This window comes from Barbus barbus, assembly GCF_936440315.1.
Source record: "Barbus barbus genome assembly, chromosome: 14".
NCBI classification, from domain to species: Eukaryota; Metazoa; Chordata; class Actinopteri; order Cypriniformes; family Cyprinidae; genus Barbus; species Barbus barbus.
The window spans coordinates 3,214,457-3,228,053 of NC_136742.1; the positions used below are offsets into that span (position 1 = coordinate 3,214,457).

The 13,597-nt window shown below is 41.6% G+C and overlaps 1 protein-coding gene across 2 annotated transcripts in view; it reads left to right on the top strand.

Annotated features, from left to right (window-relative positions):
• Positions 1-13,324, top strand: part of cdk19 (cyclin dependent kinase 19) — a 68,263-nt gene extending 54,939 nt beyond the window's left edge. Inside the window, exons 12-13 of one of the 2 annotated variants that reach the window (XM_079433087.1) lie at positions 1,251-1,466; positions 10,400-13,324. In XM_079433087.1, coding sequence (XP_079289213.1) covers positions 1,251-1,466; positions 10,400-10,513 — 330 coding nt within the window. In that variant the 3' untranslated portion in view covers positions 10,514-13,324. Of the gene's footprint in view, positions 1-1,250; positions 1,467-7,236; positions 8,077-10,399 lie in introns of those variants that run through there. The other variant, XM_079433088.1, reaches the window with a different exon arrangement.
• Positions 13,325-13,597: the final 273 nt, after the last annotated feature.

Below are 13,597 nucleotides of genomic sequence, written 5' to 3' on the forward strand. Positions count from 1 at the left end.
TGGAGAGAAACAGAACCCAAGCTGCTTGAAGTCCAGTGTGAAGTTTCCACAGTCAGTGATGATTTGGGGTGCCGTGATGTCTGCTGGTGTTGGTCCATTGTGTTTTATCAAGTCCAAAGTCAATGCAGCCGTCTACCAAGAGATTTTGGATCACTTTATGCTTCCGTCTGCTGACAAGCTTTATGGAAATGCTGATTTGCTTTTCCAGCAGGACTTTAGCACCTGCCCACACTGCCAAAACCACTTCCAAATGCTTTGCTGACCATGATATTACTGTGCTTGATTGGCCAGCCAATATGCCTGACCTGAATCCCATATGGAATCTATGGGATATTTTCAAGAGAAAGATGAGAAACAGTCAATCCAACAATACAGACGAGCTGAAGGCTCAATAGTGCCTCAGCAGAGCCTCACTGATGCTGGAATTTGTGCTAAAGGAGCCCTGACAAAGTATTGAGTGCATAAATTAACATACTTTAAAGAACTTGAACTTTTCTGCTTTGCAAATCCTTTTTTTGATTGATCTTAGGAAATATTCTAATATTTTGAGATACTGGATTTTGACTTTCATGAGCTTCTAAGCTCTAATCATCAAAATTAAAACAAAAAACGTTTTAAATGTCTTTACATGTAATGAATCTAAAATATATATGAAAGTTTCACTTTTTGAAATTAGTTAAAAAAAATTAAGTTTTTTTAGATGTACCTGTATATACAGTATGTGTATATATATATATATATATATATATGTTTACATGGTTTTTATGGCCTTTCCTGGCACAAAAGACCTCTTTTTTTATCTCTCTATATATACATAGTTAATACTGATGTTATTTAATCAATCAATTACCAATTCCTTCTCTCTCCATATATGGAAATAATTAAATGGAATGGTAGTTCTTTAGCAAAGAGGATGCACTTGTTTTTCTATCAAGATATCTAGATAAATACCTGAATATGAAGTGGAGTTTGGTTCAGTTTTGCATTACCATGATACAATTGATGTTTGTTAAAAAAAAACAAAAAAAAAAACATATTCACCAGTATATTGCACACACTGAAAGAGAACGATTATATATGTGCACTCTGCCACTGTAATCTTCTTGTTTAATGTGGTCTTTTAGTGTTTGTTATTGTGAAATAATAAAATCTAGAAATTAATAATGTACGTTAAAATGGTTGTCCAGCTTTCAATGCCAAATAATCAAAGGTAGCATTCAAAGTGCAGTGATATGCTGTGTTGTCTTTAGAATCAGACACAGCAGCACCAGCAGACGGCTGCACAGACGCAGACACAAACGCAGACACAGCAGGCCCCAACCCAGCAGAGCTCAGCGCAGACAAATGGCACATCAGGCACTGCAGGGGCCAACACTGGCCCCTCCATACAGCATGGACAGGAACAGGGGCCACCAAACAAAAAACCTCGCACCTCAGGAACCGGTGTTCTTCAATCAGACTACCAGGTAAGAGAGGCGCCTCAGGGGGGCCCTGGGGGGCAGAAATCTGAATTCTACATTCATCTGTGTTCAGATTCATTCAAAAGACATTATTTATTAATTCATTATCGCTGATTGGATTCATTTGGATTGGCAAAAAATTAACAAACATAGCATCTCATAATCCTTCAGAAATCATTGTAATATACTGATTTGGTGCTCAAAAACATTTATTATTATTGTCAATGTTGAAAACAGTTGTGTTGCACAATATTTTTGTGGAAACTGAGATTTTTTTTTTCAAGATTCTTGAAGGTAAAAAAAAAAAAAAGATTTTATTTTAAATGGAAACCTTTTCAAAAAGTATAAATGACTTTTTAATGAATGCGTCCTTGCTGAATAAAAGTATTAATTTCCAAAAAAATCACATGCTTTGATCAGTAGTGTGCATCCTGTCTCTGAGTTTTCACAGAACAGCTTTATATAAACAGGCATATCCCACTTACACCTTTCATTATTGTCCGATGTGTTTAACTTGACCTCAGGATTAGTTTAGTTGAAATCATGCGCACACATGATAGACTGATAGTACTTCATTCAAATCAATAGGTCATTAAGCAAACACTTAAAAAAAAATCATTAGGCAAACACTTAAGCTTACACTTAGAGATTTGTTTAATATTCAAATGTTAATAGACCTTAGTCAGAGTAGAGCCATATTTCATTTTTGGCAGGAATAAAAACAAGACTGTGAAGGATTACAGTGTGTTTAATGGACTGTAACATTATAGCAATTGTTCAGGTAATGAAATGCTTTTCTGACACAAATTTTCAGTGGACAAATACTCCATAAAATAGTTTTAAAAACTGAGTTGTGAAAATTACTCGATCTAGGGATTTTATGCACTGTGTGCCATTGCAAAGACTTTACGTTTTTCCCCTCACAGCCTTGTTTTCATCCTTGTTCAATTCAATATGCCATCTATACTTAATAACAGTGTCGGGACTCTTAAAGGGACATCTAAATTGTTTATACTAACTGATAAAGTGATGTGAATGTGTACGTAAAGCCAACAATGTATTTATAAAATGATATATGAGACTTATTAGCCAGTTATTATTCACACTTTAGTTTAGGAACCAATTCTCTCTATTAACTAGTTGCTTATAAGCATGCATATTACTGGCATATTGGCTGTTTATTAGTACTTATAAAGCACATATTAATGCCTTATTGTAACAGAAGGACCAGGCTCCTCCCAGAGCCAGTTACCCCGATTTACTTCACCTGAGTTTTGATCGCCTGCACCTGCACCTCATTATCACCAGCCACATATAAGCTCAGTCACCAAAGTCACCAGTGGTCCGATCTCAGGATTACTCCATGGACCATCTCTGCTTCCTGATAAGCTGAGTATAACTACCTACGATAACTTACCTGTCCTTACTTACCTTCTGCCTTGTCCTCTTCCAGTCCTCCTCCTCGTCTGTTCCGGTGGCTTGGTCGGATCCACGTATGTCTCTGCCGCTCTGCCGCGGCCAATCCCCAGGATCTGTCAAGACAGAGAGACTGATTGTGATTGACATTCTTATCTCCTTAACCTCACGAAGTGACACTCACCAAGTCCGAAGAATCCACACGATTGCTGTTTGCTGTTTCACCCTGTAAATAAACACCTTGTCATTTCACTTACCTTCTGTGTCAGACCCGTTCCATTACAGAAGATCGGACCAAGACGGCTACACCATGAGTGTAAACGACCCATTCCAGGAACTTGTCGACACTTTGAAACGGGTATTAGCCCATCCGGCTTCACCATCACCACCGGCCTCTGTTACCACACCCGTCACTTCCGCCTCCACCACTTCTTCGGCAGTAATGTACGCCAGTCCCATGGCCCGACCAGCGCCCTATTCAGGTGATCCAGAGGAGTGCAATGGCTTCCTTCTCCAATGTACACTAACTATTGACTTACATCCTCAGATGTTCCTGACCGATCAGGCGAAGATAGCGTTTGTGATCACGTCGCTCACAGGACCCGCATTGAGATGGGCAGAGACTATTTTAAGCCAAGCAGGACCCGCCACGCACTCTTTCGCCCAGTTTCTCGCCCATTTTAAAGAGGTGTTTAGCAGCTCTCCTGGTGATTCTTCAGTTGGGGAACAGTTATATAAGCTTCGTCAGGGTAATATGACTATTCATCAATACGCCCTGAAGTTTCGCACCCTCGCGGCCGCGAGTGGATGGAACGAGCCATCACTGATAACTGCTTTCCGGCAAGGCTTAAATACCCGCCTGAAAATTCATCTGGCAGCCTACGATGACACCTTTGGGCTAGAGAAGTTCATTCAACTTGCCATCCGCTGCTCCAACCGGATGCGGGCCTGTACATCGGAGACCACAACCGTTACCGCCATTGACACTCCTCCGAGCCACCAGCCAGAGGTTAGACCCATATCTGAATCGATGCAGACTGACACTTTCCATTTATCGCCAACAGAACGACAGAGGCGAATTACCAATGGGTTGTGCCTGTATTGTGGAAGTTCTGACCATAGAATTCAATCCTGCACCCTTCGTCCGCCCAGGCTTTGGGTGAGTGGTATGCAGCCTCACATACCCAAGATGAACCCCTTAACTACCTGTGCTAACATTATAATAATAATAATTCGTTACATTTATATAGCGCTTTTCAAGGCACTCAAAGCGCTTTACATAGTAAGGGGGTATCTCCTCATCCACCACCAGTGCAACATTGTCCTTGTAAATCACCTAATGCCAGTCACAGTCCTCTTGGACTCCGGATCAGCGGGGAACTTCATCTAGGGGAAACTCAGCCGGCAACTCCACCTCACACCCATTGCAACCGAAACCACTTACCAGATCCAGGCCATAACAGGTACTCCACTCACCCGTCGCCTTGTGAAATATTGTGTCTGTCCCCTAGTGCTGAGAATGGGGCAGCTCCATCAAGAGAGTATTCATTTACTGATTTTAGAGGAATCCACTGTAGACATTGTTTTGGGTCGACCCTGGCTGGTTAAGCACAATCCAGTTTTATCCTGGACCTCTGGAGATGTTCTGAAGTGGGGTACTAACTGTTTCCCGCAATGTTTCCCACATATGCCAAAACATCTCCACGTCCAGTTGTTGAATTATCTGTGCAGGCCACGTCCATAGAGAGCCCTGTGGAGAAACAATCTGTGGAGGTTCCACCGGACTACGAGGCTTTCAGGGATGTGTTCTGTCCCAAAAGGGCATCTCGGCTACCACCTCATCGGCCATGGGACTGCGCAATCGACCTCGTTCCGGGTGAACCAGTACCACGGGGAAAGATTTATCCCCTATCACTTCCCGAGCAGAAAGCGATGGAGGAGTATATTGAGGAGGCACTCAAACAGGGTTACATCGTCCCTTCCATCTCCCCTGCTGCTTCGAGTTTCTTCTTCGTGGCCAAGAAGGACGGTGGGCTCCGTCCATGTATAGACTATCGTAAATTAAATCTCATCACGGTTAAATATCGCTATCCCCTTCCTCTTGTCCCTGCAGCGTTGGAACAACTTCGCGGTGCCACCATATTCACCAAACTGGACCTCCGCAGCGCGTACAACCTCATCCGCATCAGAGAGGGGGACGAGTGGAAGACCGCCTTTGTAACCCCTACGGGGCACTATGAGTACCGGGTCATGCCCTATGGGCTTGTCAACGCCCCATCTGTCTTCCAAAGTTTTATGCATGAGGTGCTCCGGGAGTTCCTTCATCGTTTTGTAATTGTCTACATTGATGACATTTTGATCTACTCCCGGAGCCTGGCCGAACATCGCCACCACGTTGCGGAGGTCCTTCAGCAGTTGCGGAAACACCAGCTCTACCTCAAGGCAGAAAAATGTCTATTTCACCAACCATCCGTCCACTTCCTTGGATATATCATCAGTCACGGTGGCATCCGCATGGACAAGGGGAAGGTGGAAGCCATTACATCCTGGCCTCGACCCACCACGATCAAGGAATTACAGCGCTTCCTGGGTTTCTCAAACTTTTACAGAAGATTCGTTGCCAACTATAGTTCAATCACAAGCCCCCTCACTGATCTCCTACGAGGAGGTAAGAAGTCCCTTGCCTGGGATGTGAATGCCACCAATGCCTTCAACCGTCTCAAAGAAGCCTTCACTACCGCACCACTCCTCGTCCACCCCGATCCAGAACTGCCCTTCGTCTTAGAGGTGGACGCATCAACAACTGGAGTAGGTGCGGTATTATCTCAGCAGCAGGGGAAGCCTCCCAAGCTCCATCCATGTGCCTTCTTCTCCAAGAAGCTCAGCCCGGCGGAGAAAAACTACGACATCGGCAACAGGGAGCTTCTGGCCATCAAGCTTGCCCTGGAGGAGTGGAGACACTGGTTGGAGGGGGCAGCTCAACCATTTCTCGTGCTCACAGATCACAAAAACCTCGAATATCTACGAGACGCCAAAAGATTAAATCCACGCCAAGCAAGATGGGCATTGTTTTTCACCCGTTTCAATTACCAAATCTCCTATCGTCCAGGATCCCATAACGCCAAGGCGGACGCTTTATCTCGTCTTCACACCAAGGAGGATTCTCTCGAGGAGCCCGAAGGTATCTTGCCCTCCGACATCATCGTAAGTCCCATTGCTTGGTCCTCTCCTCCAGTGGTCTCCGACACTCCTCCAGCCAATCCGCCGGGCTGCCCACCGGGTCGTCAGTATGTTCCCAGGACACAACGCACTTCCCTCATCCATTCCTCTCACACTTCACTTGGTACTGGTCACCCAGGGGCCAACGCTACTCTCTCGCTGCTGAGCGATCGCTTCTGGTGGCCGAACATGGCCAGGGATGTGAGAAGGTTCGTTCAGGGCTGCCCAGACTGCGCCATATCCAAAAGTTCCCGTCATCTCCCTTCAGGCAAGCTGGTGCCCTTACCCATTCCCAACCGCCCGTGGTCACACCTGGGAGTGGATTTCATAACTGATCTTCCACCCTCCGACCATAATACCTGCATTCTCGTCATCATCGACAGATTTTCTAAATTCACCCGTCTCGTTCCTCTACCTGGACTCCCCACTGCCATGCAAACAGCAGAACTTTTATTCAATCATGTATTCCGTTACTACGGCCTCCCTGAAGACATAGTCTCGGACAGAGGTCCACAATTCATCTCCCGCGTATGGAAGGCCTTCTTCGCTCTCCTAGGTGTGACCATCAGTCTGACTTCAGGTTATCACCCTCAATCAAATGGGCAGACTGAACGCAAAATCCAGGAAATTGGGCGTTTCCTGAGAACCTTCTGCCATCGCCGCCAGAATTCTTGGAACCAGTTCCTAGGCTGGGCCGAGTACGCCCAGAATTCACTCCGTCAATCTTCTACTGGACTCTCTCCCTTCCAGTGCGTACTCGGGTTCCAGCCTCCATTGTTCCCCTGGTCCGGAGAACCTTCCGATGTGCCTGCGGTCGACCACTGGTTCCGAGAAAGCGAGGGAGTCTGGGACTCGGCACATCACCACCTGCAACGGGCAGTACGCAGGCAGAAGATCGCCGCCGATGCTCGTCGTTCAGTAACACCCACCTATCTACCTGGACAGAAGGTATGGCTTTCCACACGAGACATTCGGCTACGCCTGCCCAGCCGTAAGCTGAGTCCCAGGTTCGTTGGCCCCTTCACCATCTTGGAACAGGTCAACCCGGTCACTTTCAAGCTTCAGCTCCCTGCACAATATAAAATTCACCCTACTTTTCACGTCTCCTTACTCAAACCATATTACCCTTCTGTTTCCCCAGAGCCTGGTCCGACCGAGGAACCCCCTCTCCCACTCATCATTGATGATGGAGCCATCTACAAGGTCCGAGACATCCTAAATTCCCGGTGTCGTGGTGGGAGACTAGAATACCTTGTGGACTAGGAGGGGTACGGTCCTGAGGAGCGCTCCTGGATCCCCAGAGATGATGTTCTCGATCCCAGCCTTCTGGATGATTTCCACGCCTCCTATCCGGATCGTCCTGCACTTCGAGGCCGAGGCAGACCACCACGACGCCGAGGTCGGCCCCCAGGAGTGGGCCGTGGAGAGGGGGGTACTGTAACAGAAGGACCAGGCTCCTCCCAGAGCCAGTTACCCCGATCCACTTCACCTGAGTTTTGATCACCTGCACCTGCACCTCATTATCACCAGCCACATATAAGCTCAGTCACCAAAGTCACCAGTGGTCCGATCTCAGGATTACTCCATGGACCATCTCTGCTTCCTGATAAGCTGAGTATAACTACCTACGATAGCTTACCTGTCCTTACTTACCTTCTGCCTTGTCCTCTTCCAGTCCTCCTCCTCGTCTGTTCCGGTGGCTTGGTCGGATCCACGTATGTCTCTGCCGCTCTGCCGCGGCCAATCCCCAGGATCTGTCAAGACAGAGAGACTGATTGTGATTGACATTCTTATCTCCTTAACCTCACGAAGTGACACTCACCAAGTCCGAAGAATTCACACGATTGCTGTTTGCTGTTTCACCCTGTAAATAAACTAAATAAATAAATTTATTTGTAAGTCGCTTTGGACAAAAGCGTCTGCTAAATGACAAAAGTAAAAGTAAGTAAGTAAAGTAAATAAACACCTTGTCATTTCACTTACCTTCTGTGTCAGACCCGTTCCATTACACTTATTCTGCATGAGCATATTTAGGTTCCTTTATCCACCCCATACCTAAACTTGACAACTACCTTACTATTAATAAGCAAAATAGCAGTTTATTGAGAGAAAACTGCTTTGCAGTGTTAACTCCATGTTGCAGTGCCAAACATTTTACATGTGAAACAGTGCGGTGTTGGAATTTTACAGCTGAATGCTTAGAAACAAGACACCCAGCAGACAGTTGAACAGTGTGAGCCTCATATCACAAACTTTATGATCAGATTTTCATCTTCAACCTAAACAAAAGCTCCACATTTCACCATAATGGTAACCCAGTGTAATTGAAATGGTTCTATATCCCAACATAACTGGACATTAAAACCCTGTCAAGTTTCCCCATCTTCTCCTCTTACTTGACAGCAGCAGTTCCTGTGGTAATATCCTAAATCCGAGAATAGCCCTAAAGAATGCATTCCTCAATCTTTCTACTTCAGACACCCTGCTGAAAGCACAGTACGTGTGTCCTAGCACAACCTAGCGTTCAGCCAGTGAGAACACCAGTATAATGGGTATGAACTAGTGCTGTCAAATGATTAATCGCGATTAGTTGCATCCAAAATAAAAGTTTTTGTTTACATAATATATGTGTGTATACAGTGTATATTTATTATGTATATATAAATACAAACACATGCATGTATATATTTAAGAAAAATATGTTATGTTTATTTATTAAATATATTTATATATAATATAAAATATAAGACAATACAATACAAATGTTATTTCTATAGCACATTTAAAACAACTGCCATTGACCAAAGTGCTTTCCAGCATCATTACATAGTCACAAAAACAAACGTCAACAACAATTCAACATTAATTCAACATTAAAATGTAAAACCTGATCCCTCTAATCGACTCCAAAAGCTCTACTAAAAAGGTACGATTTCAATCTAGACTTAAAAGCATCCACAGATGGGGAAGATTTAATATGCATTGGGAGAGGGTTCCATAAACGGGGAGCAGCCACTGAAAAGGCCCCATCACCATTAGATTTTAATCTAGTTTTTGGAACATAAAGAATCATGCGCTTTGAAGATCTCAAGTTTCCTGAATTTTGACAAGGAATTAAAAGGTCAGCAATATATTTAGGGGAAATGCCATGCAGCGCTTTAAAAACCATCAACAAAACCTTAAATTCAATTCTAAATTCTACAGGCAACCAGTGTAAAGAAACCAAGACTGGAGTAATTCTCTCTCCTTTGTACGAGTCAAAAGTCTGGCAGCAGCATTTTGTACTAATTGAAGACGAGATAACTGACCCTGTGAAATACCTATATATATATATATATATATATATATATATATATATATATATATATATATATATATATATATATATATATATATATATATATATATATATATATATATATATATATATACAGAATTACAGTAATCGATGCGTGATGACACAAATGCATGAATAATAGTCTCCAGATCCTTAAAAGTAAGAATAGATTTCAGTTTAGAAATAATTCTAAGTTGATAAAAGGCAGCCTTCACATCACTAGAAACCTGTTTTTCTAAAACTAAAGCTGAATCCATTATAACACCCAAATTCTTAACATGATCCGAAACACTTATCTTCATATAGGCCAACCTACTTATAATTTCCTTGGAAGCAGAGGAAGGTCCAAAAACAACACACTCGGTCTTATTAGTATTAAGATGAAGAAAATTGCTTGCCAACCAGGCTCTTATCTCACCTAAACACTGAGCAAGTCCATCAAAAGATTGACATCCATTTGGATCTATTGGGATATATAACAGTATCATCTGCATATAAATGATACATAATATTATATTTACGAAAAATTTAGCCCAAAGGGCCCATATATAATGAAAATAAAATAGGCCCAAGAATAGACCCCTGTGGCACACCACTACGTAATTTAGCTGATGTCGAACACAAACCTCCAAGGCAAACCGAGAAAGATCTATCTTTTAAGTATGATTTAAACCACTGTAAGGCAGTACCCTTAACACCAACATCTTCCACCTTCCAACATCTTCCAAGTGCAGTTTTGTATTTTATTCTTTAAAACAAAATAAATAAAACATTGAAATTGCAGAAAAACTCTGTGCATCCAGCAACAAGAGTCATTTGAAACACATCAGGTGTGTAAATTAAATAAATGTTTATTTTGTAACAAGTTAGTTACACGTTAGTGTTCAGCTCAGTATTACAAAAAAACTTGGTCAATGCTTGTTCATGCAAAATACTTGATAATTTGAATTTTTTTTCTCCATTGCAGCACTCCAGCTCACGGCTTGGTTACCAGAGCAATGTCCAAGGCTCTACACAGTCGCAAAGCACCATGGGATACTCGTCCTCATCTCAGCACTCTCATCAGTCTCATCGATACTGAGGCTCAAAAACATACAAAAGCACTTAAAAGAAATATTAATCACAAGCATAAAGCCAGGCAAGTCAGCGTTGTGATTCAAATTAATTGCTGGGTCTGTCCCGTAATATGGCCCCAACAAACATAAAACCCAAGTTTATTCCCTTACAAGGCCGCATGCCATCCTACAATTCTCAGCAAATGCTACTCCAACCAAAGCACAACTTTACAATCCCTGTCTTTCGATCAGAGCTCCTCAGAAGAACCAGAACCCTAATTGGGCTTTTTCGTCAATATCTCAACAGTTTTTCAATATACTGTATTAAAACTTCCACCAGCTCCAACACCAACCATTCCTGAATAGTCTGCTGACTGTTTAGCATCTTTAATGCTTATTCATTCTTATTTTACCACCGTTAGACCAAAACAGTCTCAAAATGATCAGCCAAATGCTATTCGGGTCATAGCTACAGATAGAAGTGACATGAGGCTTGCTACAATGGGTCATTAAAGCTGGCGTCCCACTGGCTGACTCAAAAAGTGACAGTGTTCCAGTGACAACTAAGCTTGTCTAACATCACTGCTGAATGATGTCACCCAGATATTTGATGTACAGTCATGATGAAACTGATTTTGCACAGTGGGTGGGACTGTCACGTTAAGGCTGGTTAGGATACAGATCTCAGATTAACTTGAAAGAGACATGAAATGAATTAGATCTGAGGTTGCATTGTTAGGACATTGTGTTAGGATGCAGTTTATGGAATAATTTGACCCTATGAATGCGTGAGATGCTGTATCTGTCCCATTGGGTCTTATATGTTCATACAAATGAAAACTGATTAGTGGGACACCAATCTAATATGTAGTCAGTAACACGATCTAAACTTTGCAGCTATTGCATTTTTTTTTTTTACTTTACCACCCATTATTATTGTGGGTTTATCATCTCGAGGCTTTCTGAGATTCCCCCGTTTGACAACCCTGAAACAAATCAAATAGAGACATCTACGGTATATAAGCAATTGTACATAGGAACCAAAATCCCCTTTTGTCTCTGTCCTCCTCCTCTCTCCCAGAAAAGGGAGCTGCCTGCATGTACGGACAGTCGAGCAGCTGGATTTGTGTAACGTGTGCATATTTTAAAGACTGAACAAAGAGCATCTCTCATAGCTATTGTGCACCACTGCATTATTACACACATTTTCTTTTGTGTAAGAGATTTTTTAATTTTAATTTTTTTTTGTAAAATATACACACACAATATACTTTTCATCCCTTTTTTGCGCTAGTTACAACAATAACAACCAATAAAAATAACATCAGCTATAAAAGAACATAGACATGGTTTACTCTTTCTCTTTTTTGCAGAAGAACATGTTTTAGGATTTTGGTCAGGACTAAAATCCCTAAATCTGTGTGTGTGTGCGTGCATGGATATACTTGCACGTGTGTGTTTATCCGGGGCAGCTAGCAGTTGAACTGCTTCTGTGACTGTTATTGCTTGTCTCCTCTTTGTGTTTTATATGCTTTTATAATCTGTTTATTGTTAGTTATTGTTTTTAAGTGCAGCCAGTTTGTGGACTGGAAGTGAGAGTTTTTTAAAAAGTGCTGAATCAAACAAGGGCACCTGATTCGCTCCTCTGACAAACAATTGGATATCTCATCAAGCAAAGCTGGGGACTTCAGCTGTGTGTATTACAGGTCCTTTCAAGCCGTGTTTGAAACACTGAAACTTTGCGGTGCGCAATATGTGTTGCACAATTAAGCAGACAACTTGGTGTATACAATATACGAGCTCAAATGGGATTCAAAGGAAATCTTGAAACAGAGTCTTTTAACATCTCTTGTTTTAAGCTTTATGGAAGTGAGTCAGTTTGAAAGACCCTGAAGAATAATGTTACCTGAAAGTGGATTGCAGTCACGCAGCGCGAACTGAGACTGATTTCAACCAAATGTTCGCAGAACAAGTGTAGCTAATGGTCGGTTACTGCCATCATACTTCTTGGGTTTCTCTTCTGTCCCATCTTAAGATTCCTTGTTTTTCTGTAATGTGCTTTGTATTTCTGGTAAAAACAAGTGTTATTTCACTATTTTTCCACCCCCTGTTGTGGGTTTCTTCTCACATCAAAGTGAGGTGTACAATTGGGTTGAAATGTTTTTAAAGCCTAGATACTATATAAACAAAGATTTATGATTAAAAACGAGGTTGTGACATATAAAGTATAAATATTTCAGATTCACTTAATGAAATTTAATCAGATTTGTCATTTTACCAATGTTAATTCCATTATACAGAAGTTTTTTGAACATTTTCAATCATGCCAGATGACATGACATGGGCAGCTTGTGTGCTGCATTGCAGATGAAGTTTGTGTACTTTGTTTTTCTATTTTACTTTTTAATGTAAATTGTTATGCTAATTATATAATATATGATGACAACTTTTTTTTTTTTTTTTTTTTTTTTTTTTATTAGAATAGATAAAAAGATAATTTTCGATAGTGTTCTCAGACTTTTGGACACTGCTGTACAGGTTTATTAAATTTTCTGATATTTATAAGTCTAGGATACACAGGGGGTGGATTTTTGTGGACCATTACCTGCCACCATTGACTGAAATAGTGATGGAATAACATTAGTTTCATATTATGGTGTTTATTTCGGGCAAAATAAGAGGAACTGTTGTACAATGTAGTTGGTGCATATCATATTTGGTGTCATATCTTTAGTTTGATAATGTTTCAACCTCTCTCCTGTTTTATTCGGTTTTCCCAAATTTTCAGCAGAATAAACTGAGAATGCAAATAACAAAATAAATCATGACAAACATTGTTTCTGTAGACTGTGACATTTACAGTGGAAGGTTTAACACACATCATATTTTTTCTTTCAGCAAGAAACTTTGGCATCATTAGACTTGCATGACAGTCATGAGGATTTCCATATCTTAAAATTATATATTGGTCATAATTTTGTCATGATATGCACCAAACCAGACCCCTAGTTCTAAAGTTAATTATTTGTCAATATAGTACAATATAAAATGTGTAACAGGTGTTACAAATCTTCAAAGGCCAAGTGATTGTTTTGTATGAGAAAAGCCCC